The sequence below is a fragment of the Eubalaena glacialis genome, chromosome 13, assembly GCF_028564815.1.
Source record: "Eubalaena glacialis isolate mEubGla1 chromosome 13, mEubGla1.1.hap2.+ XY, whole genome shotgun sequence".
NCBI classification, from domain to species: Eukaryota; Metazoa; Chordata; class Mammalia; order Artiodactyla; family Balaenidae; genus Eubalaena; species Eubalaena glacialis.
Genome location: NC_083728.1, coordinates 54,241,721 through 54,255,097, shown reverse-complemented (window position 1 = coordinate 54,255,097; position 13,377 = coordinate 54,241,721). Strand labels below are relative to the sequence as shown.

Genomic DNA, 13,377 nt, shown 5'->3' with positions numbered 1-13,377 from the left:
ACAACTAAAGGAAGTGGAGATAGGAAACCTTCCAGAAAAAGAATTCAGAATAATGATAGTGGAGATGATCCAGGACCTCGGGAAAAGAATGGAGGCAAAGATCGAGAAGATGCAAGAAATGTTTAACAAAGACCTAGAAGAATTAAAGAACAAACAAACAGAGATGAACAATACAATAACTGAAATGAAAACTATGCTAGAAGGAATCAATAGCAGAATAACTGAGGCAGAAGAATGGTTAAGTGACCTGGAAGACAGAATGGTGGAATTCACTGCTGCGGAACAGACTAAAGAAAAAAGAATGAAAAGAAATGAAGACAGCCTAAGAGACCTCTGGGACAACATTAAACGCAACAACATTCGCATTATAGGGGTCCCAGAAGGAGAAGAGAGAGAGAAAGGACCAGAGAAAATATTTAAAGAGATTATAGTCGAAAACTTCCCTAACATGGGAAAGGAAATAGCCACCCAAGTCCAGGAAGCGCAGCGAGTCCCATACAGGATAAACCTAAGGAGAAACACGCCGAGACACATAGTAATCAAATTGGCAAAAATTAAAGACAAAAAAAAATTATTGAAAGCAGCAAGGGAAAAATGACAAATAACACAAGGGAACTCCCATAAGGTTAACAGCTGATTTCTCAGCAGAAACTCTACAAGCCAGAAGGGAGTGGCATGATATACTTAAAGTGATGAAAGGGAAGAACCTACAACCAAGATTCCTCTACCTGGCAAGGATCTCCTTCAGATTCGATGGAGAAATCAAAAGCTTTACAGACAAGCAAAAGCTAAGAGAATTCAGCACCACCAAACCAGCTCTACAACAAATGCTAAAGGAACTTCTCTAAGTGGGAAACACAAGAAAAGGACCTACAAAAACCTGAAACAATTAAGAAAATGGTCATAGGAACATACATATCGATAATTACCTTAAACATGAATGGATTAAATGCTCCAACCAAAAGACACAGGCTTGCTGAGTGGATACAAAAACAAGACCCATATATATGCTGTCTACAAGAGACCCACTTCAGACCTAGGGACACATACAGACTGAAAGTGAGGGGTTGGAAAAAGATATTCCATGCAAATGGAAATCAAAAGAAAGCTGGAGTAGCAATACTCATATCAGATAAAATAGACTTTAAGATAAAGAATGTTACAAGAGACAAGGAAGGACACTACATAATGATCAAGGGATCAATCCAAGAAGAAGATATAACAATTATAAATATATATGCACCCAACACAGGAGCACCTCAATACATAAGGCAAGTGCTAACAGCTATAAAAGAGGAAATCGACAGTAACACAGTAATAGTGGGGTACTTTAACACCTCACTTACACCAATGGACAGATCATCCAAACAGAAAATTAATAAGGAAACAGAAGCTTTAAATGACACAATAGACCAGATAGATTTAATTGATATTTATAGGACATTCCATCCAAAAACAGCAGATTACACTTTCTTCTCAAGTGCGCACGGAACATTCTCCAGGATAGATCACATCTTGGGGCACAAATCAAGCCTCAGTAAATTTAAGAAAATTGAAATCATATCAAGCATCTTTTCTGACCACAACGCTATGAGATTAGAAATGAATTACAGGGAAAAAAACGTAAAAAACACAAACACATGGAGGCTAAACAATACGTTACTAAATAACCAAGAGATCACTGAAAAAATCAAAGAGAAAATCAAAAAATACCTAGAGACAAATGACAATGAAAACACAATGATCCAAAACCTATGGGATGCAGCAAAAGCAGTTCTAAGAGGGAAGTTTATAGCTATACAAGCCTACCTCAAGAAATAAGAAAAATCTCAAATAAACAGTCTAACCTTACACCTAAAGGAACTAGAGAAAGAAGAACAAACAAAACCCAAAGTTAGCAGAAGGAAAGAAATCATAAAGATCAGAGCAGAAATAAATGAAATAGAAACAAAGAAAACAATAGCAAAGATCAATAAAACTAAAAGCTGGTTCTTTGAGAAGATAAACAAAATTGATAAACCATTAGCCAGACTCATTAAGAAAAAGAGGGAGAGGACTCAAATCAATAAAATTAGAAATGAAAAAGGAGAAGTTACAACAGACACCGCAGAAATACAAAGCATCCTAAGAGACTACTACAAGCAACTCTATGCCAATAAGATGGACAACCTGGAAGAAATGGACAAATTCTTAGAAAGGTATAACCTTCCAAGACTGAACCAGGAAGAAATAGAAAATATGAACAGACAAGTCACAAGTAATGAAACTGAAACTGTGACAAAATCTTCCAACAAACAAAAGTCCAGGACCAGATGGCTTCACAGGTGAATTCTATCAAACATTTAGAGAAGAACTAAAACCCATCCTTCTCAAACTCTTCCAAGAAATTTCAGAGGAAGGAACACTCCCAAAGTCATTCTATGAGGCCACCATCACCCTGATACCAAAACCAGACAAAGATACTACAAAAAAAGAAAATTACAGACCAAGATCACTGATGAATATAGATGCAAAAATCCTCAACAAAGTACTAGCAAACAGAATCCAACAACACATTAAAAGGATCATACACCATGGTCAAGTGGGATCTATCCCAGGGATGCAAGGATTCTTCAATATATGCAAATCAATCAATGTGATACACCATATTAACAAATTGAAGAATAAAAACCATATGATCATCTCAATAGATGCAGAAAAAGCTTTTGACAAAATTCAACACCTATTTATGATAAAAACTCTCCAGAAAGTGGGCATAGAGGGAACCTACCTCAACATAATAAAGGCCATATACGACAAACCCACAGCAAACATCATTCTCAATGGTGAAAAGTGAAAGCATTTCCTCTAAGATCAGGAACAAGACAAGGATGTCCACTCTCACCACTATTATTCAACATAGTTTTGGAAGCCCTAGCTATGGCAATCAGAGAAGAAAAAGAAATAAAAGGAATACAAATTGGAAAAGAAGAAGTAAAACTGTCACTGTTTGCAGATGACATGATATTATACATAGAGAATCCTAAAAATGCCACCAGAAAACTACTAGCGCTAATCAATGAATTTGATAAAGTTTCAGGATACAAAATTAATGCACAGAAATCTCTTGCATTCCTATACACTAATGAAAAATCTGAAAGAGAAATTATGGAAACACTCCCATTTACCATTGCAACAAAAAGAATAAAATACCTAGGAATAAACCTACCTAGGGAGACAAAAGACCTGTATGCAGAAAACTATAAGACACTGATGAAAGAAATTAAAGATGATATCAACAGATGGAGAGATACACCATGTTCTTGGATTGGAAGAATCAACATTGTGAAAATGACTATACTACCTAAAGCAATCTACAGATTCAATGCAATCCCTATCAAATTACCAATGGCATTTTTTATGGAACTAGGACAAAAAATCTTAAAGTTTGTATGGAGACACAAAAGACCCCGAATAGCCAAAGCAGTCTTGAGGGAAAAAAACGGAGCTGGAGGAATCAGACTCCCTGACTTCAGACTATACTACAAAGCTACAGTAATGAAGACAAAATGGTACTGGCACAAAAACAGAAACATAGATCAATGGAACAACATAGAAAGCCCAGAGATAAACCCACACACCTATGGTCAACTAATCTATGACAAAGGAGGCAAGGATATACAATGGAGAAAAGTCAGTCTCTTCAATAAGTGGTGCTGGGAAAACTGGACAGCTACATGTAAAAGAATGAAATTAGAACACTCCCTAACACCATACACAAAAATAAACTCAAAATGGATTCGAGACCTAAATGTAAGACCAGACACTATAAAACTCTTAGAGGAAAACATAGGAAGAACACTCTTTGACATAAATCACAGCAAGATCTTTTTTGATCCGCCTCCTAGAGTAATGGAAATAAAAACAAAAATAAGCAAATGGGACCTAATGAAACTTAAAAGCTTTTGCACAGCAAAGGAAACCATAAACAAGACGAAAAGACAACCCTCAGAGTGGGAGAAAATATTTGCAAATGAAGCAACTGACAAAGGATTCATCTTCAAAATATACAAACAGCTCGGGCAGCTCAATATCAAAAAAACAACCCAATTGAAAAATGGGTGGAAGACCTAAATAGACATTTCTTCAAAGAAGACATACCGATGGCCAAGAGGCACATGAAAAGCTGCTCAACATCACTAATTATTAGAGAAATGCAAATCAAAACTACAATGAGGTATCACCTCACACCAGTCAAAATGGCTATCATCAAAAAATCTACAAACAATAAATTCTGGAGAGGGTGTGGAGAAAAGGGAACCCTCCTACACTGTTGGTGGGAATGTAAATTGATACAGCTGCTATGGAGAACAGTATTGAGGTTCATTACAAAACTAAAAATAGAACTACCATATGATGCAGCAGTCCCACTGCTGGGCATATACCCAGAGAAAACCATAATTCAAAAAGACACATGTACCCCAGTGTTCTTTGCAGCACTATTTACAATAGACAGGACATGGAAGCAACCTAAATGTCCATCAACAGAGGAATGGATAAAGAAGATGTGTTACATGTAATTGAGTTGGCCAGAAAGTTCATTCAGGTTTTTCCGTAAGATGTTATCAAGCCTGAACGAACTTTTTGGCCAACCCAGTACAATAGAGTATTACTCAGCCATAAAAAGGAACGAAATTGGGTCATTTGTAGAGATGCGGATGGACCTAGAGACTCATACAGAGTGAAGTTAGAAAGAGAAAAACAAATATAGTAACACATATATGTGGAATCTAGAAAAATGGTGCAGATGAAACTATTTGTAGGGCAAGAATAGAGACGCAGACATAGAGAACAGAGATGTGGACACAGAGGGGGAAGGGGAGGGTGGGACGAATTGGGAGATTAGGTTTGACATAAACACACTACCATGTGTAAAATAGCTAGTGGGAGCCTGCTGTATAGCACAGGGAACTCAGCTCAGTGCTCTGTGATGACCTAGATGGGTGGGATTGGGGGTGGGGGGTGGGAGGGAGGTCCAATAGGGAGGGGATATTTGTATACATAGAGCTGATTCACTTCATTGTACAGCAGAAACTAACACAACATTGTAAAGCAATTATACTCCAATTTAAAAAAATAGTGTATTTCCTCCAGCTTCTATTGATAATATTTGACATGGCCACAGTGCACTTAATAAGACCAGGAAATTAACTTTGCTGAAGCACTGTCGACTGAACTACAGACCTTGCTTGAATTCTGGCAGTGTTCCCACTGGTGTCGTTTTCCTGGTCCCAGGATCCAGTCTGGAACCGACATTGCACTTGGTCGTTGCATCTCTTCCTTATTCTCTTCCAGGGGGTGACGGTTCCTGGGTCCTTCCTTGTCTTTTGTGGCCACTTCTGAAGGGTGGCTTGTTTGGTCAGTTTGTCTGTCCGTGTCCCGCAGCATGTGTTTGCCTGAAGTCTTCTCGACATTAGGTTGAGGTTGTGCGTTTTGGCAGGAACACCACGGAGGTGATCTTGTAGATTATATCCTGGGTACATGCTGTCGATCAGTCTGCTTATTTGCCAGATTTCTCTCTGGTCAAGTTATTCTTTTCCTCTTTGTGTAAATATCCTATGTGGAGGTACTGTGAGACTATGCCAATATCCTGATATTCAACACACCCCGCCCACTGATTTTAGCTTCATCCCTGGTCTTTGCTGCAGCAGTTATCACTGAGGTGTTTGCCTAGTCGGTCCATCTTTTTAAGTGTCAGCTGTGCTGCCTGGGAGGCGGGAAAGGTCATCAGGGTGCCTTCGTTACTCGACTGTGAAAAAGCAGGTCACCACATAGTCTTTCTCAAGTTCAAAGGAGCGAGCTTCCCTTGCTAGCCAAGTGTTTCATTTTTAAATAGGAAGGGGAGTTGACTTTTTTCCAGTGTCTTTTTCTCTAAGTGTTAACCTGGTGAATGGCCTTCCTAATCAGGAGCTGTGCTGACTCACCCTTCACTGGTCACTGCACCGTGTTCCTCTGGTGTGTGTGCCTGCGAGAAACTGCCCACACGTTCCTGTACAGTTTTTGCCTCTGTATTCAAAGGTGAAAGTGGGCTATGCTTTTTTTTTGTATATCCAGTTTTTATATTAGGGTAATACTAGCCTTGCAGGATAAATTGGAAAGCTTTTCATCGTTTTCTGTTGGTCTGGACCAATTTAATCAACAGGAAGTATCTGTTTTAATAGATCTTGTCGGTCCAGCCCTTTGGGTGGCCTTCCTTGGTCACGGCCCTGGTCAGGATTCCCAGGACCCTTGAGCCCCTGTAGGCAGTTTGCCTGTGTCTCCTTTCCATCTGGAGTTTCAAATGCATCGGGAAGAAGCGTACAGATTTTTTTGGGGGGTGATTTAGAACGATCTCTGCATCTAGAATCATACCCTTTTCTCATTGTGGTTTGTTAGATGTATTTTCCCCCTTTGCTCTCTATCAGAGTTTTTAATATTTTTTCAGAAAACTAGCTCTTAATTTATCAAGTCTGGTTATATTTTTTTGTTTGATATTTTATTATTTTCCCTTAATCTTCACTTTCGCAATTCTGCGTACCTTTTGTGTGTGTGGTTTATTTGGCTTCTTTTCCTGATTCCTTACTTCACTTACTTTCAGTCTTCTTTCCTAATAGGTGCATTTAAGGTCCAAAACTTCAGTTTTGCTTGGCTCCTCTTTCCCCGATCAGCAGATCCCGCGGGCCTGACCTTTGACATACACACAGAATCCAGCAGCGACACACGGCGTCTGCGGCCCCCGCCCCGGCCGCCGCCTCTCCTCCCACCCAGATTGTCGCGACAGCTCCCTAGCTGGTCTTCCGCCTCCACAGCAGCCCGAGTGAGTCACTCCCCCATGGATGCTGATCCTCAGGTTAGAACAAGCTTTCAGGTTTGGGAAACATTTTGGGATTCCCTCTGTCTTCTCAATAACAGATACAAGAACAATTACATATATATGTGTACATGGGGCTGGGGGCTTGCCGGCCACTTGAGCCCTGGGGCTCTAGCCCAGGAGGTGGCGGGAGCTGATGGCAGGTGGTCCGGAGCAGAGGCTCCCTCTGGACGAGGGTCAGAGTTTACAGGCTCAGTCCTTTGACTCCATCTTTAAACACTGAGGCTGCTCCTGCTGTGTGTCTTTTGTCCCCAGAGGCCCTGAATTGGGTCAGAACCTTGCTGTGAAGCCCCTCCAGGGCCACTCTGCTCCCAAGGTGAAAGACTTCTTCCCTAGTCTGTGTCCTAAACCGTGTCCAGCCTTGGCCCAGGCCAGCACACGAGAGGTTCTGCAGTGAGGTGAAGTGACGGTATTAATATATTCCAATAATAAATACATGAGAAACTCATAATAAAAAGCCAGCGACATGGAGAGGCCCCGAGCTTAACTATAAACCCTCGCCCATTATCACAGTCCCAGGGAAAAGTTACAGGTCAAGTTTAAGTTCTGTGTCATATTCAAGTCTAAAGGAGTTAAAGTCTGAAATCAGACCCCGTGGCCGGATGAGCTCAGAAGCTGCCCTCCCTGGTTTCTCACTCAGCTGCTCTCGGTGGAGGGGAGTCTGCCTGGTGCAGTAGGTTCTTTCAGAGCCCTGGCCTGGCTCTGTCACACACAGGTCCACTCGGGCCCTTCAGGGCCTCAGACACTGTGTCGTTCTCTCGTGCCTCAGTGAGGAGACCAGGCAGCCTTGGACACGGCTATCCCAGGCAGCAGGACGCCGAGGACACCGGCAGAGCCCGGGGAAGTCTGAGCAAAACTGGTGGTCAGGGATGACCTTGCCTTGAGCCTCCCTGTTGTGCAGGATGGGCGACTTCAGAGCTTCAGCTAGGACGAGAATTTAACCTCCCAGCAAGGGGTTAATTTTGGTCCTAGACATTTACCATCTTAATGTCCGTTTCCCCAGAAGCTGCCCGTGTTCTTAGGTCTGCGGTTTGGAATTGGGGACGCCCCTCTGGGGACAGGTGCCCTCACTCTCCTGCGAGGAGGCACTTTCCATCCTGGGCCACAGGGCCTGTCCCCCAGTGTCTCTTACTGTGGAGTCCCGGTCCCCGGATGCCTGCTGCCTAGAGCGGGTATCTCCCTCCAGTGCCTGAACCACCACAGAGCCAAGCAGAGACCGGCAGTTGGGAGGGACTTGGGTCCAGGGAGAAGCCGCAAGGTTCCGGTCAAGGCTGCTGTCCACGGCCTCTGTGACCCTGAATGTGGCATGGAGTCAGATGGTGGTTCTGACGTGCCCACCTGGGCCTGGCCCTCACGCCCTGAGAAATCCAAAGGGCCTGGAATGTACCGTTTCTGACAACTGAGTGTTTCCCCAGCCAAGGTACTTAGGAGACGCCATTCCTTGAGCCCTGGTCTCTGCTCTCCAGGCCCCCTCGAGCCGGATCCTTACCCCAGTGGTGGTGCCCCCCTGGGCTGAGCTCTCTGGGGAGCCGGGGGCCAGGAAGCAATCGGACTCTGCAGAACGGACAGAGCTGCCCTAGCGCCATGCGCTCCCCAGGGCCACACTCCCACGGGGACCAAACTCCTCCAGCCCCATGGCCCTAGCCTCACCACCTGCTTATTTTGAGCCCCTGATTCCACACGTTTGCTTGATTTCTTGGTCCCCAGCCTGTCACTCGATGTTGGGGTCCCCATCAGTAACCCCTCTCCCCTGTGTGCCCAGGCTCAGAACAGGTTGAAAGGAGAACAGAGAGGAAGACTGGGCGGTGAGGATGCATCCTGACGGCAGAGGGAGCCGCCTTTGGCGGGGAGCTTAGATGGGCTGGCCTGAGGCTCAGTGTCTGGTGCGGGTGTCCAGGACCGTCTGCGGAGGGGGGCCGAGCCCCAGCCGGGTCCCAGCTGCGCAGGGCCGGCGCTGGAGAGCAGAGAACACTTGTGTGCAGGGCCTTCTGCTCTCCCCAGTTTTCTTCAAAAGCATCTTCTTCAGTTTGGTTTTCTGCTATTCCTCCCCCACCCCCCACCTTTTGTTCATATACTTCCCCCCCCCTCCCCGCCCCTTTGCCCATATACACACAGACAGTGGTAGGAGTGATAGCAGTAATAGTGACCAGGTTTCCTGCATGCTGACTGCCGGACTCTGGGCCCGGTGCCCTGCCTGTACTAACTCACCTGCACCCTCCTTGTGGTGACTGGCCTGCTGTCATCCTGGAACAGACTGGGATACAGAGAGGCAGGGCAGGGCTTCTCATTGGGTGGTGGCAGGCAGTCAGCCTTTGCAGGTAAATGGGGCGCTCTGGTTTGGGGCTGGTAGAGCCCTTGGACCCTGCAGGGTTGGCCCCAGTGGGGAGTTTTCCTGCTGGAAACATGTGGGACTTATATTTAAGAATGACTTGATTATATCATCACTGGAGCCTAGATGTAGTTTTGTAGATATGTTTCTGTCTTTTAAGATTATTTAAAAAAATGTTTTTATTTTCCCTGGCCAATGTAATTTTTCTTGGGGGCTTTACTCTTTGATGTGGACTGGAAAAGAATGTTACCATTTTAAGATCTCTTAAAACGTGTCTTTGGATTTGTTGTCTGTACGAATGGAAATTCAGATAATAGTTTTGTTCTTAACTGAAGAAAAACAGGAAAAGAAAATAAATTTCTTGCTACTTGGAATGATAAACACGGTGAAGCATATGCCGTATATCCTGGCAACAGAAATTCAAGGTCGGAAATAATTCCTTTCCTCCTGAGTCTGCCTTCAGCTTCCCTGAGGAGTGCAGGAGCTGAAATTTGCTCCTAATTGTAGCCGTAATTTTAGCCTGCAATTAAACACATGATTTCATCCCAGCTGATGTCTTTTTAGCTCTTCTGACATGGATAACACAAAAGCTCTGTAGATTTGAGCGGCCACTTTAATCTGATGGGAGGTCACAGGAAGTCACCGTTATCTGAGCATGACTGGCTGCCCACTGGGAACTAGATTCATCTTGCCTCTAAAAAGGGCACACAGCTCGTCTTCTCTCGGTTTCCAGGGCTACTGTCTGTGCCTGTTCTGCTGAGACCCTCTGTGAGGTCAAGGGTCATCGGAGCGAGTGCCAGCAGGTGGGGCGGAGTTGAGCTGGTGGGAATCCCTTGCTGCTGCAGCGGGTCTGGTATCCAGAGCCCCGGAGCCGAGCTGCTCTGGGGAGGGAGCTGGAGGGGCTCCTGGTCCAGGCCCGTCCTGGGCTGCTCTTCTCTTCGGCCTGTCCCCCAGAGATTGGCCTGTCCTCTGGAGGTCAGCCTGTCTCCCCAGAGGTCAGCCTGTCTCCCCAGAGGTCAGCCTGTCTCCCCGGAGGTCGGCCTGTCTCCCCAGAGGTCAGCCTGTCTCCCCGGAGGTCGGCCTGTCTCCCTGGAGGTCGGCCTGTCTGCCCAGGGGTCAGCCATCTCCCCGGAGGTCAGCCTGTCTCCCAGAGGTCATCCACCCCATGAAGCGAGGGCTCCCTGCCCGGGGGAGTGTGGGGAGCACCAGAATGAAACAGGTTTCCCTCCTCCAGGTCCTGAGAGCCCGTCCTTGCTGCGGTGCATGGTGACCCCCAGGGCCGGCATGCAGGCGTGGTCCCCGAGTGTGATGCTGAGAGCAGACCCTGATTCTGCACAGGCACATGCCGGCCGCGGTCCTGAGCGCTTCTGTGCTCGGTCTCCTTGAACTTTCACCATGACCCAGGGGTTCTGGTTGGTCTCCCTGTGGTGCAGGTGGGATGCCGAGGCCTCGGAGCTGGTTGGGGGCTGGGCCCAAGTCTTGTTGCTCTTCACATCCTGAACCCGGTGCAGCCTCCTCCAGGGAGCCCCTCTGATTCCCTCCCCATCCCCTAAGGGGGGGACTCTGACCTCCAGGGTCAGGATTCCTCAGGGTTGAACGGTGCCGCATCATCACCACCCTGAACCCATCTGTCCCCTGTGAGACCCTGGGTCACGAGTGCTGGGCTGTGCGCGCCCCTGAGCTGAGCAAGGTCTTCTGGTCTCCAGCACCGAGCCTGGCGCCTCCTTGCTGTGAGTTCATTTTCAGCGGGGCGTGGATCTCACCCTCTCTCTGCTCCTTCGTGGTGGGAGGGAGCAGAAGGGCTCCTGATGGTTCTCAGACTCCGAGGGCTCACGCTGTCTTTACTCTGTGGACCCGGCACCTTCTCCCTGTTGGGTTGGTCAGGAACGGTGTGCAGTCACTCGAGGAGGTGTCCGCATGTGTCATCGGCTGCGTTTGGACCCAGTGCACATCAGAAGTTCTTGGGTGGGTGGCGGCAACGTTCGGATGATTGCGCGGCACCAGCTCTCAGAGCGTGCGCTGGGCTTTCTTTACAAGCGTCGTTTGCGAAGAGCGTCTTTCAGCATTCGGGGGTTGATCAGACACAGTTTGATTGATCAGACACAGTCGGAGTGGGTTTGGGTTAGAAGGTTCGGAATAGGACATGGAGAGGCGCTCATTTCTGGGGCGGTCCGTGGCCACTTTGGGGACGCACTCCGGGGAGCAGGATGGCGCTGTAGCCTTGCTGGGGCGAGGCGGGACGTGGGGCCGGGGGAGCCAAGTGGCCCCCAGCTCTGGGCAGTCCTGTCCTGCGAGGACCGAGGTGTCCCCTCGGTTCTCTGGCCTGTGGGACCTTCTGTAGGTTGACCTGCCTTTTGGCCTCAAGGTGAGGGACCCCCCTCCGCATCTTACACAGAGGGGCCCGCGGGCCGCTCACAGGACTGTGAATGAGGTTGTTCTGGGGGAGTCTCCTAAGCTTTTTGCCTACTGTGTTCTATCTGTTTAAAAACGTTCGTTAGGAAACATGCAGAGAACAGACACTGGGCCAGGCAGTCTCGTGCCTCACGTGTCTCTCAACCGCCCCGCCCCCCCTCCCCCCCACCCCGGCCTGTGTGGATGTCACTACTGCCCTGCCTTTGCCGTTCGTCTTCGTGCCGTGTTTCTTCATGCATCTCTCTCCACAAGTGATAGAATTTGTTTTGGCGTTTGAACATGCCATCTAAATGGTGTCGCACTGATGTGTCCTCGTCACTGTTTAACGATCACATTGTGGGTTTGAGATTTGCTGCATTGACAGGTGTGGCCGCCGAATGGTATTCTGTGGGAGAATTCAGGCAGAGATTCTGCATTGGTTCCCCTCCGGGACAGTCACACTGGGCCCACTTTCTCTCTTATAAACACTGCCAGAGTGAACACCCTTGGCTGTCTCCTTTTGGATAAGAGATTCTAGAGCAGACGCCCCAAAGTGGAATTCCAGGCTTGTAGGGTTTGTTCAGCTTGAACTTGACCTCCACAGTGGTTGTACACTTTACCTTCTCAGTGTCTCACAGACCTGTTTAACCCACGTTTTCCCTGACCCTGCCCTCTTGCCAGGTCTGCAGGGCATGCGGAGGCGCCTCTGCCGTGTGGTTTTGTATTTTCCTTACTCGGGGGTGCAGAGGGGGGAGTTGGGTGGCCCTGCTCCCGGGTTTCTGATTACACTGATCGAGGTCAGCTTTAATCTGAGGTCTCCAACTCTTGTGACCATTGGAATTGCTCTTACAGATGGCAAGTTTGGTGCCTACATGCAAGTTCACATTCAGAACGATGGGCCTGTGACCATAGAACTGGAATCTCCGGCTCCTGGTGCTGCTACCTCCGACCCAAAGCAGGTAAGCCCAGAGTCAAGGGTCGGGTCTGTCCCCTGGGAGCCGGTAACATCTTTTGGCCTTGATTTAGTTCCTGGAGCTCTTCTGAGTCTGAGGTGGAGAAAACGCCTCATTGTAGTAACCCAGAGTTTATTTGCTATATCCCTTCCCGAGAACGCACCTGTCGCCCCACGTCTCCTCTGTGCCGTGGCCTTGCCTCCTCCCGACTCCATTCCAGAGCTCAGTCCTCCTCCAGGCCGGTCCCGGGCGAGGTGCCTGGGCGCCCACAGGCCGCTGGGTGGCAGCAGAGGAGCGGCACGGCTCCCCTCGGCCGGACCCGGTTCCCGAGTGTGGAATGGTTGCGTGGAGTGGGTTTATCCCAGGTGTGGGTAGATGTGCCACCTGAGGGTCTTTGTAAATCCTTATTTTTCTAAAGTGACGTCTGACCTGGATTTGCTGCCAACTCTGTAAGCTTTCAGAAAAAATTTAATTAAAATAGAGAAAGGAAATCTGTGCTAGTCCTTGTGAGCTGTGTGCTTCTCATAGGTGCTTAGCACTTCTGAAGACTTTAATTAATGCAGCTGCTCAATGGCCTTCGCGAGGCAGGAGGGCAGGAAGAGTGAGAGCTGGGGAGGGGCAGCCCTGTTCTCCCCCGCCCCCGCCTTCTGGGACACTGAAGTGGAAGGATGCAGGGGTGGCGGGGAGTATTATGTAAACGTAAAGCTCTGTGACCTGTTCAAAGTCATCATTTCCAAGGGGAACAGACCTTTTCTTTTATGTTACTGATTCTTTGGATTGATAGAGAAGCAGGAACACATCTGGCGCAGTAGTAC

At 47.4% G+C, this 13,377-nt stretch overlaps 1 protein-coding gene across 1 annotated transcript in view; it reads left to right on the top strand.

Annotated features, from left to right (window-relative positions):
• Positions 1 to 13,377, top strand: part of DTD1 (D-aminoacyl-tRNA deacylase 1) — a 115,051-nt gene that overhangs the window by 17,006 nt on the left and 84,668 nt on the right. Inside the window, exon 4 of the mRNA XM_061208613.1 lies at positions 12,462 to 12,568. Coding sequence (XP_061064596.1) covers positions 12,462 to 12,568 — 107 coding nt within the window. The remainder of the gene's footprint in view (positions 1 to 12,461; positions 12,569 to 13,377) is intronic.